The sequence below is a fragment of the Neodiprion pinetum genome, chromosome 3, assembly GCF_021155775.2.
Source record: "Neodiprion pinetum isolate iyNeoPine1 chromosome 3, iyNeoPine1.2, whole genome shotgun sequence".
Lineage (NCBI taxonomy): Eukaryota > Metazoa > Arthropoda > Insecta > Hymenoptera > Diprionidae > Neodiprion > Neodiprion pinetum.
In genome coordinates, this window is record NC_060234.1 from 10268963 (window position 1) to 10290973 (window position 22011).

The window sequence follows — 22011 nt, forward strand, 5'->3', positions numbered from 1 at the left end:
CAAATAGGCCAAACCACCTCTGACCACCTTGGTAGATCCGTTTTTTTATTCCAAACGTAACGATTTCACTTTCCAGGCATGGTATCGCATCGTCCAATGTCTACACCAGGTTTGCGGAATAGAAATAAGAAGACCGTTCAACCAGACAAAAATCCAGCAATTGAGGTTGCGAGTGTGCTGTCAGATTACTTAAGCACCAAACAAAAGAGACCTAAAGAAAACAGCTCCAACTTATTAAAATTCTTTACCACGATGGCGGAAACGGTGGAAACATTTCCACCGCGATACCAAGTGGAAATTAAATCTAAAATATTCACGTTAATTAACGAATACGAGATGCGCATGTTAACTGGTTCTCAGAGCGACCGGCTACCCGCTGCACCACAGATTCGTCGTGAATCAAACACGATGAAAGCTGTTCATCACCAACGAATTCCGAACGTAAGGTAAAAGTCCCTATTATGAGACATTGTCCCTATTTATGATACATAACGTAAGTATACTAATTTATAAAAATAATACGGAATTACACTTTTAAAAAATTTAATAAGTATATTTTTTCATCAATTTTGAAAGCAATTTACAAGTCTTACTGTTGATTCTTTCCCAATAAAAATAAAAAAAAAATTATAATAGTACATGGTTTGATATCTGCACCTGAAACGATGACTAAAAAGAGTTAAACTGCAATGACTAAGCAATTTTTCAGTCGGGTTAAAATAATTGTTTGTTATATTTATATACATAATTTATATGTTAATTGAAAGCTAATGAGTCTTAGATTTCATTTCTATATGCATTTATGCTTTTTTATGATAATAATATTTTATATTTGAGTGTCTCATAATACCTACACTTACAAACTTGAACGTACCGGTGTATGAGACACTTTAGTCAGTGTATCTAGTAATACGGACATGTGCGTGTTCGTTTGTCCCGATTAGATGAGACAACGTATATTTATAAAGTTTTATATTATTAATGAGTGATATTAATTGTTAAAATATAACATTTGTATTGTATAGAGAATTGGCTTTTAGTACATTATTAAATATTTTCATATAAGTAAGTATTTTAAGTTAAATAACATAAACTTATAAACCTAACCTAAAATTGTGAAATTAAGTATTGACTTTACGAGAAAATTTTTTTATTTTTTCAATTAAATATTTTAATTTAATTTATAATATTTAACTGTATATTTTATTAATTCGTTAAATGTTTCAGATTGTATACCACCAGTAAATAACAGACAAATTAAAATAATAATCTGAGGTCATGGGAAGTAAACAGAGATCCAAGGGGATAAAAAAAAATCACTCAAAATCAAACAAAACAAAAGTGTTGTGCTCAAATTCGGATAAAAAACCTATGAAAACAAAACTTAGAAGAAATAAATATGATCCATCAAATATTGAAAAAGCTCTACAAGCAATAAAAGATACAGGATTATCTATACGAAGGGCAGCTGCTGCTTATGGAGTACCTGTAGCCACGCTGGCTAGAAAAAAAAATGTTGGCCCTGAGAAAGCAAAAAATAAAACAGGTCCAGATACAGTTTTATCACCGAATGAAGAGGATAATATTGTTCAGTGGGTGCTGTACAGAGCATCAATGGGAGCTCCTGTGACTAAAACTGAACTATTGGATTGTGTACAAAGATATGTACAAACTATGGAAATCAAAACTCCGTTTACGGATAACCGTCCCAGTCGTCACTGGTATGAAGGTTTCCGAAAACGCCATCCTGAGTTATCCATTAGGAAACCCCAACATTTGAGTACTAGTAGGGCAGCTGTTAATCGTGAAGAATTGCAAGAGTGGTTCAAGGATTCTGGGAAATATTTAGAAAGTAAAAATTTATTGAATATTCCTGCCTCTAGAATCTTTAACTGCGATGAAAGTAGTATACTTCTGTGTCCTGACGCCGAAAGCGTGTTAGCTGAAAAAGGATCTCGTGCAGTTTACAAAATAGTTGATGGTGGCAAAGAATCATTGACTGTTTTATTCACGTACAGAGCAGATGGAACTCGTGCTCCTCCAATGCTTATGTACTCTTATAAGAAAAGTATACCTAAGAAAATAGTGGAAAATACTCCAACAGGATGGGGTCTTGGAGTATCGGACAGTGGCTGGATGACAACGGAGACCTTCTATGAATATATTACCAACGTGTTTTATCCTTGGTTACTTGAAGAAAAAACCGAATTTCCAGTTATTTTGTACATGGATAATCATTCTTCACACCTAAATTTACCCTTGGTAACTTTTTGTAGAGAAAAACAAATAGAATTGGTAATGTTACCTCCCAATTCCACCCATATTATGCAGCCATTGGATATTTCATTTTTCCATCCATTTAAAGAGACATGGAAAAAATGTGTACCGAAATGGAAAAACGAACATGGTGTTGGACAAATTAAAAAAGAAGATTTTCCTCAAGTACTCAAGTTCACGTTGGACAGTATGAAGAATGAAAAAAGTGTAGTCGTTAGTGGATTCAAAGGAGCTGGACTTTATCCATTTGACTCTAATGCAGTAGACTACGATATTTTACAGAAGAATAAAAAATCCAAAAAAACTGTTGATCGGCTGGATAACAATAGTGCAGATAGAAACGAAGAAAATCAACAGTTTTTGTTAAGTTTTGAAAAAAATTTACCGAAAGATATGCTTTCTGAATTTAAAGAAGCTGCAAAGTGTGGATCATGGAGCGGAGATCTAGAGAAGAAAGCATTATTCGATTACTGGTTCAAAATTTCTAATTATTCCACGGGTATTTAAAATAACAATTACGTCATTTTAATTTACAATCACTGACCTAATTACAATTCATATTTACCATTTTTTCTTCAAATTTTTTTAGAAATTTTTTATATACAATTTTTTTTATAAATTTTTATATACTATTTCTCATTATGATTTTTAGAATGCGCTATATACAAAATGTAATTTTAAAACAATAGAATTTTTTACATTAATTTATTATAATTTATACTATTAATCATTTTTTTCAGTTAATTCGTTTAATTAATTCAGTATATTTTTTTTTAATACATACTTACACATTTTTAAAAATAGGTGTTACTACAAAACAGAACCCAGTAATCAAGAGTATTGAAATTTATAATGATCATCATAATCAAGACAATTTAAAAAACGACTTAAACACTAATAAACCTTATTTATCAAATGATATTGTTTCAAACACTAATTCTTCTACTGATTTTCTCTATACGATTGATCAAGAACTACCTAATTTGAATGTTGAAACAATCAATTCGTTAAATAATAACAAAGTATTGGAATCTATCATTATTAACGACAATGATTCTAGTGTGATTAACTTTGAAGAAACTAGTACTACTGATGATGGAAAAATTTTAGAGTTTATATTAAAATCTGGTCAAGTTAATAATGAAGAACAACCAACTGATAACGACAATGTAATACAATCTACTCTTTCAAACTTAAATGAACACAACTTTATTGAATTAGCAATTCCTGTTGTTTATGACAACTCGATTGTACCTGTACAGCATGGAGAGATTACAACAGAACTCACGATTACTCATCTCAAAGATCCGGTAATTAATGAAAATCATCAAGTCGGTACGTGAATATCATACTTATTATTTTTATGTTTAATAAATTTATATTATTAATGTAATTGTTTTCTTAGAACTCGAGAACGAAAATTTAAATGGTGTTTCTCAAAAAACTGGCGTACATCATTCTATTGATGAGACTACATCAACAGCTATTGATAAAGGTAACATAGAATAATTACTTATGAACTATTTTTGAAAATAATTGACAAAATTAAGAGAAACTCTTATTTTTAGATAAGTCACCGAAGAGACCATTTAAGGAAATATTTACTTTACCGGTGGATTATTTACCAAAAAAAAAAAGAATTAAACTTGAAAAATCAGGCAAGTCAAAGCTACCATCTGTGGGAACCTCCGATGAATGGTACCAGCAACAATTGGAAAAGGAAAAAATGAAAAAAATGAAAGAAGAAAAACAAAAACATAAAAAAAAATTGCAAGAAGAAAAAAAAAAACTAATGGCTCAAGTTAAAGAATTACAAAAAAAAATCAAAGAAGAAAAATAAATTTATTTATATAATTTGTGTTGATTAGTCGTTTAATTTCTGAAAAATCTATTATTTGTTGTTTAAAATCTGAAATAATTTCTTATTTTATAATTATAATGATCTCAAATTAATAAATACATAAAATATATTCGATCTTTTTTATTTCTTAAGTGTCTCAAAAATAGGGACCTGTGTCATGAGACACTGGGGACATGTGTCTTTAAACTGTCTCATAAATAGGGTCATAGAGGTTGCCTCCAAAAAAAGCTTATTTTTATTAATTTTGAACTTAAAATTTATTATTAACAAGGAATATTGGCTAAATAATCATAAAATTAACAGATAACACAATAATAATTGTGTTTTTCATTCAAATATATTTTATATTACCGAGAATGTTCGACCTACCTCGAAAAGTGTCTCATAATGGGGACTTTTACCTTATCATATTCACACTCCGAATCTGGTCATCATGCACCTCATCGACACACTGACGATACGATCTATAATGAATATGATAGATATTCAGTACCACCATCACAAACCACCGTCAGCGAGGTAATCCATGAACATGCACCATCATATACCTCCCGCGCTGACAACACTTCGGACACAGCAACCCCCGTGTTGTATCAGTTATAAAATACTTTCAATTAACGATATGCGATACTCGACCTGCATTGCGGTGAACTCAACCGTTCGCAATAATGGCATACGTGTACACAACACGTTTGACAATAAACATCGTGATATACATAGTGCTAAATCGCGGTCAAATGAGGTCTACGAAATTTATGGACGTATATTTATAGAATTATTATTCACACTATAGTTATACAAGCCTGTGTAACACAATTACCCATAATCCCGTACAGCGGTGTAATTCCTAGATCATACTTTTTTCATATAATACTCGAAAAAATATTTCAATTATTCAAATAAATACTTTTAGCTTGCCGTAACGAATAATAAAAATGTAAACTTAATCTAGACTATTATTGTCTTATCAAACTGGCTATTACGAAACGTTGGAATCAATATTCTGTTTCTATCTATGACAATTACTTTCAACACGGGTCGATGCACGACTGCAACCTTGACTGTGGCTTTCCAGTATTCAAGCACCTCATCTAACGAGCAAAGTCTTGTATTATAAACCTTTACGTACCCAAATATGTGAAAATATAACTATGATGCTTGTGCAATGTTCTCAACTTTTTTGACTGTACGAATGACCTTTTTTTGCTGTATGAATGAGCTTTCTAGTAAACTTGATGTGCTACTGCTAGAGTGAGACCAACGAGAACTAAGCTTTCAAAAACCATTCAACTGTGTTTCTCACGGGAGTAACGGATTTGCAAAAGCAAGCAGCCAGATTTAGTAGCTGAACGTGCTAACGTTGGTTAAAATGAGGTAACGACGGCTGACAGTCAAAATTTGATCAAATGTCATGTCATGTTGTCAATAGAAGTTAAATTCCAGTCGTGAGTCTTTTTACTGTATTGTCCTAAACTGAAGAGATTTGGTAGGTTCTACTGCAAATTATAGATGCTAGGTTCGGCGTCATTTGTTGTGATTTCTTTTTTTTACAAATTTGTAACTGCTTGTTCGAGATATTGAGAAATGATACAGTAAGAATAGATAAATCGAGGAATCACAAAGGGATTCGACCGGGGCTCGGACTGACATTTCCGTCACGGAAAAACATAATTTCCCCAAAGTTTGAGACCCGTCGGTAGATATTTCAAGCCACAACATCGAAAGATGTGATTTTTCGTTTTATTTATTTTTTTTCTCTGCATATTCTAAACCCACCGACTTAAAAAAACTCTCGAATGACGATCCAACTAAAAAACATGGTAAAAAAATTTTTTCGTTGATTTTGGCGGAAAATTACAATTTTAAAAAATTCCCAAAATTTTCAAATTGTGATTTCTGCTTTACTTCTATAGGTGTTGGTTTCGTTTCTTTTTCACATCACCGCCTTTTATCGTAAAATCACTACGAATGATTACAAATTTTTCGAATCACTGCGCCATCCTCAAAATCATTAAAAATCAAATTGTAATGTAGATTTTTGTGAATATCAAAATGTATAAAAATGTAGCGAATTCTCGAAAGATATGACCAAAAAGACTCATAACTTAATCTAAGCACGAAATTCAATTTACACGACACGCTCACTCGACCAAAAAAACTTGGGATGCAGTAAAATTTTATTTTGGTAAGCTAAACAACTTTTTTGAAAATATTTCGACGTGATATTGATAATTCAAAAAATTTAAACCAAACAATAATTCTCTAGACTTATTTTGTTGAAAATTGCATTTTACATACGATTGTGAGTTTCCAAAAAATTGTTCAGCTTACCAAAATAAAATTTTACTGCATCTCAAGTTTTTTCGTTCGAGTGAGCGTGTCGTGTATTATCAGTCTTTTTGGTCATATCTTCCTGAAATTCGCTGTTTTTTCATACATTTTGATATTCACAAAAATCTAGATTAAAATGTGATTTTTATTGATTTTGATGATGGCGCAGTGATGCCAAAAATTTGTAATAATTCGTACTGATTCTACGATAAAAGGCGGTGATGTGAAAAACAAACGTGACCAACACCTGTAGAAGTGAAACAGAAATCACAATTAGAAAATTTTCTGAATTTTTAAAAATTGTAATTTTGCGCCAAAATCAACGCAAAAAATTTGTTATCATGTTTTTAGTTGGATCGTCATTCGAGAGTTTTTTGTAAGTTGGTGGGTTTAAAATATGCAGAGAAAAAAATAAATAAAAACGAAAAATCACATTTTCCGATACTGTGACTACAAATATTTACCGACGGGTTTTAAACTTTGGGGAAACTTTTTTTCACCATAAAGTACAACTTTCGGCCCCTCGCGTGAACGGGAAGTTGTACTTTCCGATGCAGGGGGTGGTGAAAAATATTATACGTCACACGGGAGTAAAAAAGGCCATCCCAAACTGCGTTCTTGCCACCGTCGCCTGCGGCTTGGTTGTCAATCTCACACGCAGTTTGGAATAGCCTACTTTTCCTCCCTAGGTGCATAATATACTATTTCCCTGGCCAGTCCAAGCTCCGGTCGAATTCCTTTGGGGGCAGTTTTGACATGCTTATCCGGCTAGGCTATTTATTATTACGTTACGTCTTCAAAAAAATCTCAATTGGGTTTTTAATATTGAATTTCGTGTGAATTAAATTCCACGTTAGTGTTTAAAAATTAATCTTCAATTATGGGTTCAGTCATACAAGGGCATTATACACGCTAGTTTGAGAATTTCATATGACATCGTACGGTAAACGTGTTGTAAATTTCATATCATTCAGCAATGTAAACGCCAATTTATTTATATTTACCTTATACATACTGCCAGCCGTTCTTCTGGTCCTATGGGTCTTCGAAATGATGTGTGTTGTTTGGTTAAATCACTCTGTAGAAGGCTGAGCAACTCTTGAAATTTTTCGAGCGTCATGCGGAAATACTGATAAAATTTTGTGCCATCACGGGCGAGTTCTGGGAATAGGGTGTGATATTCACCGTGAACGTTTCTTTTCCGACAAATGTCGTGCACCCATTTCTTTTTTCGTTTTTGGGGTTTGCAGGCTTCTGCACACAGAAGCGCGACGATGAATGCATCTTCTTCCGAGCTGTCCATTGCGAGATCGCTGGTAATACAGAATCAAAAAACAAAGTGGCGATGGGTGTTGTTAATTTTCTACTTCCATAGCAACACATTGACAAATTCTCATGGAAGTCAACGTAGTGAGCGCCGCATGACAGGAGCGTATCGACGTGAAATGAGTCCAATAAAAAGAGTCCAATCGCGGGCTCTTGTACAATTCACCGTACCTGTAGTTTTATCGGATGAAAAATTCTTCAACAAAGGAAATTGTGAAAGGGCTTAGAATGTGAAAACGGCCCCCAAAGGGATTCTAACGGGGTAGGGCCGGCGCCAGGTATTTTTAAATCGAAGTAAATCCAAAGGGGCTGAAAAAATTCAGGGTGGTATGTGGTGGTTTTCTATCTGTAATTCAAATTTTGCTGGAAAAAATCTCGATCAGGTTTGTAAAAAAAAAAATTCAAACAGTCAAACAGTCAAACATGAGCAAAAGTTTCTGCTCGGACAGCTTCCGATCGAGACGCTGCGAAAACGGATGAAGAGCAAAAATGTATAGGACCTAATTTGGAAAGCACAAAATTCACCAAAAAAGTCTGCAAGGGAATATGTCCATCGTCAATGGCGTTGGCAAGGGCGCCCGAACTTGGACGATAAAAACTCTTTTTTTTTACGATTTTGACGCGCTTCAAAATGCGTCTCCGGACGATCTCAAACAGAACATCGATGTCCAAACGTTTCATTAAGTTTCATAGTACTCGTATCGTAATGTACTATTATCAAACGTTTGGACATCGATATTCTGTTTGAGATCGTCCGAAGACGCGTTTTGAAGCGCGTCGAAATCGTAAAAAATACGAGTTTTCATCGCCCAAGTTCGGGCGCCTCCCATGCCAACGCCATTGACGTTGGACATATGCCCTTGTGGACTTTTTTTTTGAATTCTGCGCTTTACAAATTTGGTCTTATACATTTTTGCTTTATCTTCAGCCGATTTCGCAGCGTCTCGATCGGAAGCTGTCCATGCAGAAGCTTTTGCTCATGTTTGACTGTTTTTGAATTTTTTTTTATAAACCTGAACGAGATTTTTTACAGCAAAATTTGAATCACAGACAGAATAGCACCACATACCACCTTGAATTTTTTCAACTCCTTTGGATTTCCTTCGTTTTAAGGCCAAAAAATTGCCTACGCTGACTGGCCTACGGCTCCTACTGACATTTTTATCACGGAAAAAAAATTGATCAACGTTTGAAACTCGTAGGCCGATATTTGTTTTCCACATCATTGGAAAATGTAATTTTTGGTTTTTATTCCGTTTCTCTACATCTTTTAAACCTATCGACTTACAAACAATCATGAATGACGATCCAACTGAGATACGTGAGACCATTTTTTTTCTCGTTGATTTTAATGCGAAACTCAAATTGTAAAAAATCCAAAAAAAAAAATAAAAAATGCAAATTGTCATTCCCGCTCCACTTCTAGAGATGATGGTTTTTTTCACGTTACCGTCTTTCGTCGTGAAATCACTACGAATCATTTCAAATTTTTCTGAATACTGCGCCATTATCAAAATAATCAAGACCCGAATTGTACTTTAAATTTTTGCGAATATCGTAGTATATGAACAAATAGCAAATTTTATAAAAATATAAGCAAAAAAATAAATTAATTAATCAAACTGGCCACCTAATACAGACAAAAAATCCAATTTACATGAGAGGCTTAGGCGAACAAAAAAACTTGAAATGCAGGAAAATTTTATTTTCATAAGTTGAACAACTTTGTAAAACATACTTCAACGTGATACGGATAATTAAGAAAATTTAAACCTGAAATTGATTTTAGTTTATTCTTTGTACATAATATCGTTACATTTTATTCTTCCAAATGTATATTATTCTGATTAAACAAAATTTTAATGTTAGTTTAATATAAGTTTTGATTTTACATGTATACGATAGTAAGTTTTCGTGTACAATGCAATTTTCGACACAATAAGTCAAGAAAATCAGTTTCAAGTCGAAATTTTGTCTATTATCAGTATCACGTTGAAACATTTTTTACAAAGTTGTTCAGCTTATCAAAATAAAATTAAGTGGAGCGGAAATCACAATTTGAAATTTTTTGGAATTTTAAAAAATTAGAATTTCGCGCCAGAATGGAAAAAAACTCACGTATTTCATTTGGATTGTCATTCTTGATTGTTTGTAAGTCGATAGGTTTAAGAGAAAAGAAATGAGAACCAAAAATCACATTTTCTGACATTGTGGCTACAAATATTGGCCTAGGAGTTTGAAACGTTGGGAAATTTTCTTTTCCATGACAACAAAAATTTCAGTGCGAGCCCCGATCAAATCCCTTTCGAGGTCGTTTTCACATCCTTATCCCGCTAGGCCCTTAATTGAAATGGCGGGGTTGAAAGGCCCTAGGGGTATAAGTGTGGTGATTCGGCCCCGGAAAGATATTTGAATTATACTTAGAGGATATGTTGGTACTAATAAAATAATAAGATCCTGAAAGATTCAGATCATCAACTCAATTGGTTTTCGAGAAAAAGCAAAATGTGTAAAAAATGAATTTTTTTTTTTCAGAATTGACTGGACCGATTGATATAAAAATTTATTATATTTTGGGGGCTGATAAAAGCTCTTAAGAAAAAAATAAACAGCTATTTAGCTTCATAAGATCCTTGAAAAAAAATGTTTTTCGTTAAATTTCATTCTTTCACCATGATACAATTTTGGCACAATTATGAAACTATTTTTTTTTCAAGCCTCATATATTACCCTACAACGTTATGAGTTTTTCAGATTTTGAAAAAAAGTATACCATAGTCAGCCCCCTGACACTGGACGATAAATACGGTTCGCAAAATGTCCTCGCCGTACCGTGGCGCTAGTAGTCACCTGACCGGCATGCATATATATGTATGATATGGTCAGCTGATAGAGCCTGGAAAGCTGTCTGCCGGTGCCGCCGGTGCTGCCGGTCTGGTGACAGCCAGCGCTGTGTAGTGGCGGTTTCGAGAACTAAAAAGCGAGGACAAAACGCGTTTCGTTTATCTCATAGGAATAGCAGGCCAGTGTCAGGGGGCTGACCATAGTAGAAAAAAATAAAAACCATTTTTCGGCTCAAATAATAAATTTATTCAAACGTTTTGAGCTTTAATTTTTTTATTCTAATACATATTTAGATAATTTATAACTATGTATTAGAAATAATACTTCATATTCAAATCAACAACAATAATTTTTTCGTCATAGCAAAATATTAAAACAGTTAAAAATAAGTAATCAATTATATATTAATTTTAATAAATATTCTGAGAAACTTTTTTTTTATTACAAAGCTCGATTACTAATATATTTTCATAAACTTATGTCATGAATATAACCAAAGTTTATTTTATTGATGAAAGACAATAACATTTATTTTTATTTTTGCCTTGACATTGAGAATTTAAAAAAAAAAAGAACGTATGGGGCATTGCATGTCAACTCGACCAATGATCTTCCCTCAACATTTTCGATTTGCTTCCCGATTTTTTATATGATTCACCGATCTCAAAAAAGCACTCCTAAATTTTTTCAGATTTTTTCCTCCAATCGTTAATTTTTAATGATTATTCAAACCCATCTAAAAATTGGCATTTTCTAAAATTCTCAAAAAATGCTGAAAAATTTATTTTTCATTTCGATCATTTTTGCACCAGTCCCATGATGGGACTGACTTGCTTTCTATTTTTTTCAGCACTTTAAACATTTTTACTCAACAAAAGACCATATTTTAACGTTTGCAAATTCTTCAAAAATTAGCAAAAATTTTATTCTCCAATCTGATTAATTTTTCTGGTGTTTTGTTGATTCAAAATGTTGCAAGGGCGAAATAAGTGGACGAAAATGGTTCGATCATGGAGTGAGTGTTAAAATAATCGGAATTAAAAACAAAATTTGCGATTATTTTTTGAAATTTTTAAAAAATGCCACTTTTCAGATGGGTTTGAATAATAATTAAAAATTAACGGTTCGAGGAAGAAATCGGAAAAAATTCAGGAGTGCTTTTTCGAGATCGGTGAATCGTATAAAAAATCGGGAAGCAAATCGAAAATGCTGAGGGAAAATCATTAGTTGAGTTGACATGGAATGCCCCATACGTTCTTTTTTTTAAATTCTCAATGTCAAGGCAAAAATAAAAATAAATGTTATTGTCTTTCACGAATATAATAAACTTTGGTTATATTCATGACATAAGTTTATAAAAATATATTAATAATCGAGCTTTGTAATAAAAAAAAAGTTCCTCAGAATATTTATTAAAATTAATATATAATTGATGACTTATTTTTGACTGTTTTAATTTTTTACTTTGACGAAAAAATTATTGTTGTTGTTTTGAATATGAAGTATTATTTCTAATACATAGTTATAAATTGTTTAAATATGCATGAAAATAAGAGAATTGAAGCTCAAAACGTTTAAATAAATGCATTATTTGAGCCGAAAAATGGTTTTTATTTTTTTCTACCGTGATATACTTTTTTCCAAAATCTGAAAAACTCATAACGTTGTAGGGTAATATATGTATAAGAGCTTGGAAAAAAAATAGTTTCAGAATTGTGCACAAAATTGTATCATGGTGAAAGAATGAAATTCAGCCCCCAAAACATAATAAATTTTTAGATCAATCGGTCCAGTCAATCCTGAGAAAAGAAAAATTTTCCTTTTTTTACACAATTTGCTTTTTCTCGAAAACCAATTGAGTTGAAGATCTGAAACTTTCAGGATCTTATTATTTTATTAGTACCAACATATCCTCTAAGTATCATTTGAATATCTTTCCGGGCCGAATCACCATGCTTATTATACTCCTAGGGCCTTTTTTGGCGCGTCTCCCCTATATCTGGCATGGTTTGCTGCCTGTCAGCGCGGAGCGCCGCTGTTCGGCGCGGCAAAGTGCGCGCACAATTTGATAAGCTGGCCACCGTTGGGCGCAGATCGCCGCCGTTCGCCGCCGTTCGCCGCGGTGCAATGCGCGTTGGCCTTTAAACAACCAGAGGAGCCGACAATGACTACCGTTACTCAAAGAACATTGTCTCCACAAATCGTAAATTATGAATTCGACTGAATCTTAGTCTGCTTACTATAAAAAGGTAAATAACTCTCCAAGTCTATCTTTTTTTCAAATAATCAAAATGTAATCACTAACCTATAATATACCGGGACAATCTCTTGAAACTATACATATAACGCGCATGCGCCAAATAATTTAATCTCATTGGTCGGTGAAATCGCGCCGCGGTGATGTTTTCATCTGCTGAGCAAGGCGCCAACGTACACAAAATGAAACAAAAGCTGTAATTCTCTCGCGCGTAAGGCCGTGGATTGAGGTTATGCTGCTGTTTATTTTTACGTAGCGTGAATTGTCTAAGAAGAATAGTATCGTTCAGCAATACCGTGGTTGATTTCGGAAGATATTCAACCGACGCAATAAAGAATTTAACGGAAAAGCAAATATCAAATGATACAGAAATTGGGTGTTATTTATTGAAAGAAGAAATCTGAAATTCAACGTGAAATGTCATTAACAAGTGGGAGTCTGGACAAACAGAAGTAGGTAAGTAAAAACAATGTTTATTGTGAACAGATTCTTTATTTACATAAAATTAAAAATAAATGAATGGTTGAGACCCAGTAGATATTTCCAGAGTAGATTCGTTACGGTGCAGTGCTCCAGGGGTCAGTAACTAGTGCTGATGAACATGAAATAAATAAAAGAAATGAGTAACAAGGAATAAAGAAATTATTCATCTTAAACACGAAGCTTAGGAGGACAAAGAGTAGCAATTAACAGAAAACGTACCCGACGCAATACTCACAAAAACCCTCGCCGACATCATTGATTAGTTGACAAAGTTTTTGCAGCTCCATTGTACAACAATCAATATTCCGTTAACAAAGAGGGTTCACCAGATATCCAAGAATAAAAAGAGAAAAAGAACAACAGTTAATATTACAGTGTAAATCATGCTATTAATAAAAAATTAGGAAACAAAACAATAACTTACCAGACAATCGTCCGATAACACTGGGAAACCAATCTCCACTCTTCTGATCACCCCTCGTCTGGCCATTGGTTGCCTTTCAAAAAGTGCTGCCTTTTTTTTGCCTTCAAAAATACCAAAAGATCCTGTTTGATAATAATAGCTTCTAATATTTTCAGGTACGAAATAATTCATTGTCAAAGCGGGACTAAATTTGTGAGGCATGGAAGCATGTAAGTAAATTTCCAATTACGTGATCTTTGACAATGACAATATTTTAACATGGATTCAATGATAAAATTCGTTTTTTTTTTCAGCAGGCTCGAAGTTTAAACTTTAATCAACACGAGGACAATTATGCCTTACCTGATGGTCAAAACGTTTAGGTGGCAAGGATCCTGGTTTCTCGAGCGGTGGAATCATTAGAACCATCGAACCTGGTTGTTTCGTCAGACATCAGGTGCCAGAGTGAATTTTATCAGGCCATCGCCACCTTCTTAACATCAGTTGAGGCAAAATTGAAGAGCGGGATATACTACAGATCATAATGGCTGAATATCCCATCATTTTACTTTGATCGAGCCAATAGCGATAAGTTTGTTACTTAACCGTTGCTGCCAATTCATTCTACCGAGGAATCATTCTGTGCACCATTGTAATTTAAGCATTATTATTGACCAGCATTGTTTTTCAAACTTTATACCATTTGATTAGATATCTTATTTTGAAGCATACTTTTACTCTCTTTGGCATTGAATTCAGATGAATAGTTTTTCAAGTCCTCAATTAGATTGTAGGGTTGAATTTTGCTAGGCAAACTGAATCAATCTAAATCTAGAACTGTTAAATAAGTTCAGTTAAAAATGTCTTTAAATTTAATCTTAGTTGACGGTGTCATCTGGCTAGCTAGTTGCACGATAACTTGAAACCAAATTCAATTTTACACTCTTTATAGGGTCCTACGCTAAGACTGAAAGCTTGTGAATCTCCATGTACCGCAATTATTTCTGCATTTCATGTTAGCATTATCTGGAGCAAAAAAAATCCCATTTTGGGATTGAAAATGGAACCTGAAACACAGAGTTATTCAATAGCTCGAATTGAAAACCAAGAATTTTATAATGGTTTCTGCAACAAAGGGACTCTTTCCAAATATCCTTGTTAGAAGGTGATGTTCGGAGGACTATGAACAAGATATTGTATCGGATAACATTATTCGGAAAAAAATCTTCGTAAACTTCGTTAAAAACTAGATATTCATTTATTTTGATGGAACAAGAGACACAATCTTTACATTACTTTAAAATTGACATTACTCTAAAACATGATTGTCCTTGAAGCTAATTGTGACATTGAGGCGCATTTTGAGAAACTTGATTTTCAACTTGTGTCACAGGATGTGATTTACATTCCTGAGTTCTACGCTTTCGATTAGATTTTCTTTGTTTCGAACTGCACTAACATGAAATACAGAAATCATTTTAATAAATCTAATATTACTTGAATTTTTAATTTGAGTATTGGGTTCCCTTCATTTATTTAATCGAACATCATTGAAAATTTGCAAAATAAATTCTGATAATCATTCGGAAATTTTAAATAGTAGTAGCAATAATTTGTTAATCGGAAAAAATACATTGACTATCGACTATTCGTAAATTTTGTTGAACTATTTTCAAGAAAAAAAAGATTCACAGTTCCGTTACAGATAGTGAGATATTTAAATTTCTTGAACGCTCGGTTTAATGTCTCATTTTCGAAAGTAATAAAATTCAATATTACTGCCTGAAATCACAAAAGAGTGAGAAAGTTGCTTAGTTGCTTGAAAGTGGCGATGATCTTTGTACGTCTGACAAATTGAATGGGCAGATAACAGTGAATATCAGAGATGTAATTATTTTAGCCGTATCACCTGTTGATAGATAAAAATTCCATTGTTATTTCTAATGTACGAAATAATAAAAATGATTAAATAAAGTGTTCGCACCTACCTGCTGCCTTTCTTCCAAGCACCCAACATTTGAACAGATTTCTCATTTTAGTCGAATAAAGCCAATTTTCAAAGAGCATTAGCATCAACTTTCCGAGTCACTACCTCGACTGTTTAAGATTCTAACCTCAAAAATTCGTATGAACTACAACGCCGCCAGAAACAGAGTTTGACAGCTGAAACTCGGAGTGGTCAACCTGCCCGAGCAGCCGATAAAACTCGCGCATGCGCATTATATGTATAGTTTCAAGAGATTGTCCCGGTATAATAGCCCTAAGAGTATTACATCTACAGTATTTAATGTCTGCTTGTACTTTTCTTATGAGAAATTTATGTTGTTCTTGATAGTTAAATAAATAAATCGTTCTGAGGAGGGCCCATATCCGGGCCAAAACGTTAACAAAAAATACGTTTACATAATTGACCGATCACCAAGATTAAATAATAGATTATATACGGGGTCGACAATTCCTACCCTTCATATTGAAATAACTTTATCGAATAAAAAAATTTTTAAGTATTTTATGGTGCTCTTTCTGAAAAAAAATACGGAAATTGAAAAAATATTTTATCGATGTTTTTTTGGCCATTTTTGATCGAAAAATTGGATTTTCGTTCAATGGGACACTTGATTTTATCCAAAAAAATTTCCCAAATTTTACGTTGAAACACAAAATTTTTGAGCCGTAATAGAAGATGGGCTTCCAATAACTTCTAGCGAAAATAATTTGAAAACAAATTTTTTTTCGGTAATTTTGATTTAAATAGAAGTTGAATTTTTGTCTAAAATTGACTATGAAGCGATGGAAAAAAAATTGTTAGATCTTTTTAGTAGTGCAAAACCAATACCTGACACACAACAAATTTATTCTGATGTACCAAATACCGATAACACAATCAGTGTCACAAGATTTTCTGGATCAACAGAATCAACAACGCACAAAGTAATAAAAATGATCATAACTGAAAGAACAAGACCGTCAATGTAGTAAATGAAATAAAATGTAAGAATAATGTATCTTTAGACTATAAAAATAAGCTGCGTGATCTGAGAAGGAAAACAAATCAAAATTACCGAAAAAAAATTTATTTTTGAATTTATTTTCACTAGAAGTTATGGACAGCCGATTTTCTATTATGGCTCTGAAATTTTGTTTTTTAACGCTGAGTTTGGTTCATTTTTTTGGATAAAACAAACATGTCACATTGAACGAAAATCCAATTTTTTGATTAAAAATGGCCAAAAAAGCATCGACAAATTCTTTTTTTTTAATTTTTATATTTTTTTTTAGAAAGAGCATCAAAAAATACTGGAAAATTTTTGTACACAATTCGGTTATTTCAATTGTTGTCAGAAACATGAATATTTTCCGTTAATTTCTTCAAAATCGCCAACTGCGGAATGGGAAGAGATAAAGAGCTAAAAATTTAGCTCAGAACGTTTTTCTATATGTATAAAAATAAATTAAAAAATCATAAAAATCTAAGAGGGTCACCGTCGGAACGTCGTCGAATTGACATGGAATGACCCAAATACATCTAACCACGAATTAGACATGGCCGTGTGGTACGTTGCAGGCGACTCAACAAGATGAAAAGCCGAAGAGAAAACCAAGTCGGTAAGGCACCGGTGCTTCGTGATTATTTGACGGTAAGATGCAATGTAAGTCCCCAGCAATAATGAGATTTCTATAAGCATACGCAAACTGATGAAATTTAGCAGAAAATTCTTGTAAACGGAAGCCCTTAGGTCGTCTATAGATAGAAGCGGATAAAAGAAAATCTGACCGATCTTGATTAATATCGACGATTAAGAACTCAGGAGAGTTCGTGAACTTACTGGGTGACGAAGTGGGAATAGAGAGAGAGAAAGAAGGGACATAACGCTTTTCATAACGTCGCCGCGTCGCGAAAATTGACGAATAGAAACGATGTAAATACGGGGGTTCCCCGACCGCACATGTTTTTATACCGGGACAATCTCTTGAAACTATACATATAATGCGCATGCGCGAGTTTTATCGGCTGCTCGGGCAGGTTGGCCACTCCGAGTTACAGCTGTCAAACTCTGTTTCTGGCGGCGTTGTAGTTCATACGAATTTTTGAGGTTAGAATCTCAAACAGTCGAGGTAATGACTCGGAAAGTTGATGATAATCCTCTTTGAAAATTGGCTTTATTCGACTAAAATGAGAAATCTGTTTAAGTGTTGGGTGCTTGGAAGAAACGCAGCAGGTAGGTGCGAACACTTTATTTAATCATTTTTATTATTTCGTACATTAGAAATAACAGTGGAATTTTTATCTATCAACAGGTGATACGACTAAAATAATTACATCTCTGATATTCACTGTTATCTGCCAATTCAATTTGTCAGACGTACAAAGATCATCGCCACTTTCAAGCAACTAAGCAACTTTCTCACTCTTTTGTGATTTCAGGCGGTAATATTGAATTTTATCACTTTCGAAAATGAGACATTAAACCGAGCGTTCAAGAAATTTAAATATCTCACTATCTGTAACGGAACTGTGAATCTTTTTTTTCTTGAAAATAGTTCAACAAAATTTACGAATAGTCGATAGTCAATGTATTTTTTCCGTTTAACAAATTATTGCTACTACTATTTAAAATTTCCGAATGATTATCAGAATTTATTTCGCAAATTTTCAATGATGTTCGATTAAATAAATGAAGGGAACCTAATACTCAAATTGAAAATTCAAGTAATATTAGATTTATTAAAATGATTTCTGTATTTCATGTAAGTGCGGTTCGAAACAAAGAAAATCTAATCGAAAGCGTAGAACTCAGGAACGTAAATCACATCCTGTGACACAAGTTGAGAATCAAGTTTCTCAAAATGCGCCTTAATGTCACAATTAGCTTCAAGGACAATCATGTTTTAGAGTAATGTCAATTTTAAAGTAATGTAAAGATTGTGTCCCTTGTTCCATCAAAATAAATGAATATCTAATTTTTAACGAAGTTTATGAAGATTTTTTTCCAAATAATGTAATCCGATACAATATCTTGTTTATAGTCCTCCGAACATCACGTTCTAACAAGGATATTTGGAAAGAGTCCCTTTGTTGCAGAAACCATTATAAAATTCTTGGTTTTCAATTCGTGCTATTGAATAACTCTGTGTTTCAGGTTTCATTTTCAATCTCAAAATGGGATTTTTTTTGCTCCAGATAATGCTAACATGAAATGCAGAAATAATTGCGGTACATGGAGATTCACAAGCTTTCAGTCTTAGCGTAGGACCCTATAAAGAGTGTAAAATTGAATTTGGTTTCAAGTTATCGTGCAACTAGCTAGCCAGATGACACCGTCAACTAAGATTAAATTTAAAGACATTTTTACTGAACTTATTTAACAGTTCTAGATTTAGATTGATTCAGTTTGCCTAGCAAAATTCAACCCTACAATCTAATTGAGGACTTGAAAAACTATTTATCTGAATTCAATGCCAAAGAGAGTAAAAGTAAGCTTCAAAATAAGATACCAAATCAAATGGTATAAAGTTTGAAAAACAATGCTGGTCAATAATAATGCTTAAATTACAATGGTGCACAGAATGATTCCTCTGTAGAATGAATTGGCAGCAACGGTTAAGTAACAAACTTATCGCTATTGGCTCGATCAAAGTAAAATGATGGGATATTCAGCCATTATGATCTGTAGTGTATCCCGCTCTTCAATTTTGCCTCAACTGATGTTAAGAAGGTGGCGATGGCCTGATAAAATTCACTCTGGCACCTGATGTCTGACGAAACAACCAGGTTCGATGGTTCTAATGATTGCACCGCTCGAGAAACCAGGATCCTTGCCACCTAAACGTTTTGACCATCAGGTAAGGCATAATTTTCCTCGTGTTAATTAAAGTTTAAACTTCGAGCCTGCTGAAAAAAATACCAATTTTATCATTGAATCCATGTTAAAATATTGTCATTGTCAAAGATCACGTAATTGGAAATTTACTTACATGCTTCCGTGCCTGACAAATTCAGTCCCGCTTTGACAATGAATTATTTCGTACCTGAAAATATTAGAAGCTATTATTATCAAACAGGATCTTTCGGTATTTTTGAAGGCAAAAGAAACGGCAGCACTTTTTGAAAGGCCACCAATGGCCAGACGAGGGGTGATCAGAAGAGTGGAGATTGGTCTCCCAGTGTTATCGGACGATTGTCTTGTAAGTTATTGTTTGTTTCCTAATTTTTCATTGATAGCATGATTTACACTGTAATATTAACTGTTGTTCTTTTTCTCTTTTTATTCTTGGATATCTGGTGAACCCTCTTTGTTAACGGAACATTGATTGTTGTACAATGGAGCTGCAAAAACTTTGTCAACTAATCAATGATGTCGGCGAGGTTTTTTGTGAGTATTGCGTCGGGTACGTTTTCTGTTAATTGCTACTCTTTGTCCTCCTAAGCTTCGTGTTTAAGATGAATAATTTCTTTATTCCTTGTTACTCATCTCTTTTATTTATTTCATGTTCATCGGCACTAATTACTGACTTCTGGAGCACTGCACCGTAATGAATCTACTCTGGAAATACCTTCTACTGGGTCTCAACCATTCATTCATTTTTAATTTTATGTAAATAAAGAATCTGTTCACAATAAACATTGTTTTTACTTACCTACCTCTGTTTGACCAGATTCCCACTTGTTAATGACATTTCACGTTGAATGTTAGATTTCTTCTTTCAATAAATAACACCGAATTTCTGTATCATTTGATATTTGCTTTTCCGTTAAATTCTTTATTGCGTCGGTTGAATATCTTCCGAAATCAACCACGGTATTGCTGAACGATACTATTCTTCTTAGACAATTCACGCTACGTAAAAATAAACAGCAGCATAACCTCAATCCACGGCTTTACGCGCGAGAGAATTACAGCTTTTGTTTCATTTTGTGTACGTTGGCGCCTTGCTCAGCAGATGAAAACATCACCGCGGCGCGATTTCACCGACCAATGAGATTAAATTATTTGGCGCATGCGCGTTATATGTATAGTTTCAAGAGATTGTCCCGGTATGAATGTATATGTAGGGTGTCCCACAGGTTTTGGAGATTTTTTCACCCCCCCCCCCCCCCCCCGCCCAAATCAATTTCAAATAATTAAAAAATAATTGCCTAATTTTTTCGGATTTTTGTCTCAACTCTAACCAGTCCGGCGTGCCGAGAACAGTGGATTTCCATGTTTAAAATACACGTTATTTGGACACGCTTGCAGTATATACGAGTATTATACTATAAAAGTAATTGTGTTCAAAAAAATTTGTAACTGCGACGTTTCAGTGGTTGCTTCGAGGATTATTGTTACTATCCGAGAAAAAATTCACATCATCATACCATACAATCTCGACGAATTTACACTTCGTTTAAATGCAAAAACAGTCAGATTTCGAGGGTGCGCAAATCGTCGCGATTGCATCGTATGATGATGTGAATTTTTTCTCAGATAGTTGCGCTAATAACCACTCAAACCTTACAGTTACAAAATTTTTTGTACCTCAGTACTTTGATAATAAAACATATACTGAGAACAAGTATGAAATATATGTATTTTAAAGGCGAAATCCACCCAGTTGACAGCACGAGTTAGGGTTGAGACAAGAATCCGAAAAAATTAGGCAATTGTTTTTTAATAAATTGAAATTGATGTAGGGGGGGTACCTAAGAAAAGTCGTCCACACCTCAAATATAAACACAGTATAGCAAGAGACCGTTCCAGATGAACATCAGCCTCGAGCTGTAACCCGAGGATAGAAAGAGAGACACAAAGCTATACATACTTACGTTTCTGGCCTGAGCTATGTTTGATTACATCGGAATTATTGAGAGAATGGTCGAAGCGACTCGGAACTTACTCCGAAACACCGCACGTCTTGGGGTCAGAAATCCGCTGCCGGTATCTTGTCACCGCGCGCCGTACCCCTGGCACCGTCCAAGTACCGCACGCGCCCGCTAGGGGCGCGCGTCTCTCGCAACTCCAGCGACGCCGGCCAGGTGTATATCCCACTGCACCGACCGGCAGACGGTGAGTTGCGGAAGGACATTTCGTACTCTGGATCGCGGGAAATCTAGCACTATGCTGCTCGTGGAGAATTGAATAACGATATCGTGTGATATCGTGACCGTCACTAACCGTCCAAGGGATTCCGACGTTGTATATATGTAAGATGTGAGGATAAACGTACGGTCTGAATCACACCGGCACATAA

The 22011-nt window shown here is 34.0% G+C and overlaps 1 protein-coding gene across 1 annotated transcript; it reads left to right on the forward strand.

The window, feature by feature from the left end:
* Nucleotides 1-1278: 1278 nt before the first annotated feature.
* On the forward strand, nucleotides 1279-2784 carry LOC138190578 (tigger transposable element-derived protein 1-like). The gene has a single exon (XM_069134322.1). It carries the CDS (start codon nucleotides 1279-1281, stop codon nucleotides 2782-2784), a length of 1506 nt encoding a protein of 501 aa, XP_068990423.1.
* Nucleotides 2785-22011: the final 19227 nt, after the last annotated feature.

Excerpts from the sequence above, each read along its gene's own strand:
- LOC138190578 (XM_069134322.1), top strand. The coding sequence starts at position 1,279 with ATGGGAAGTAAACAGAGATCCAAGGGGATAAAAAAAAATCACTCAAAA.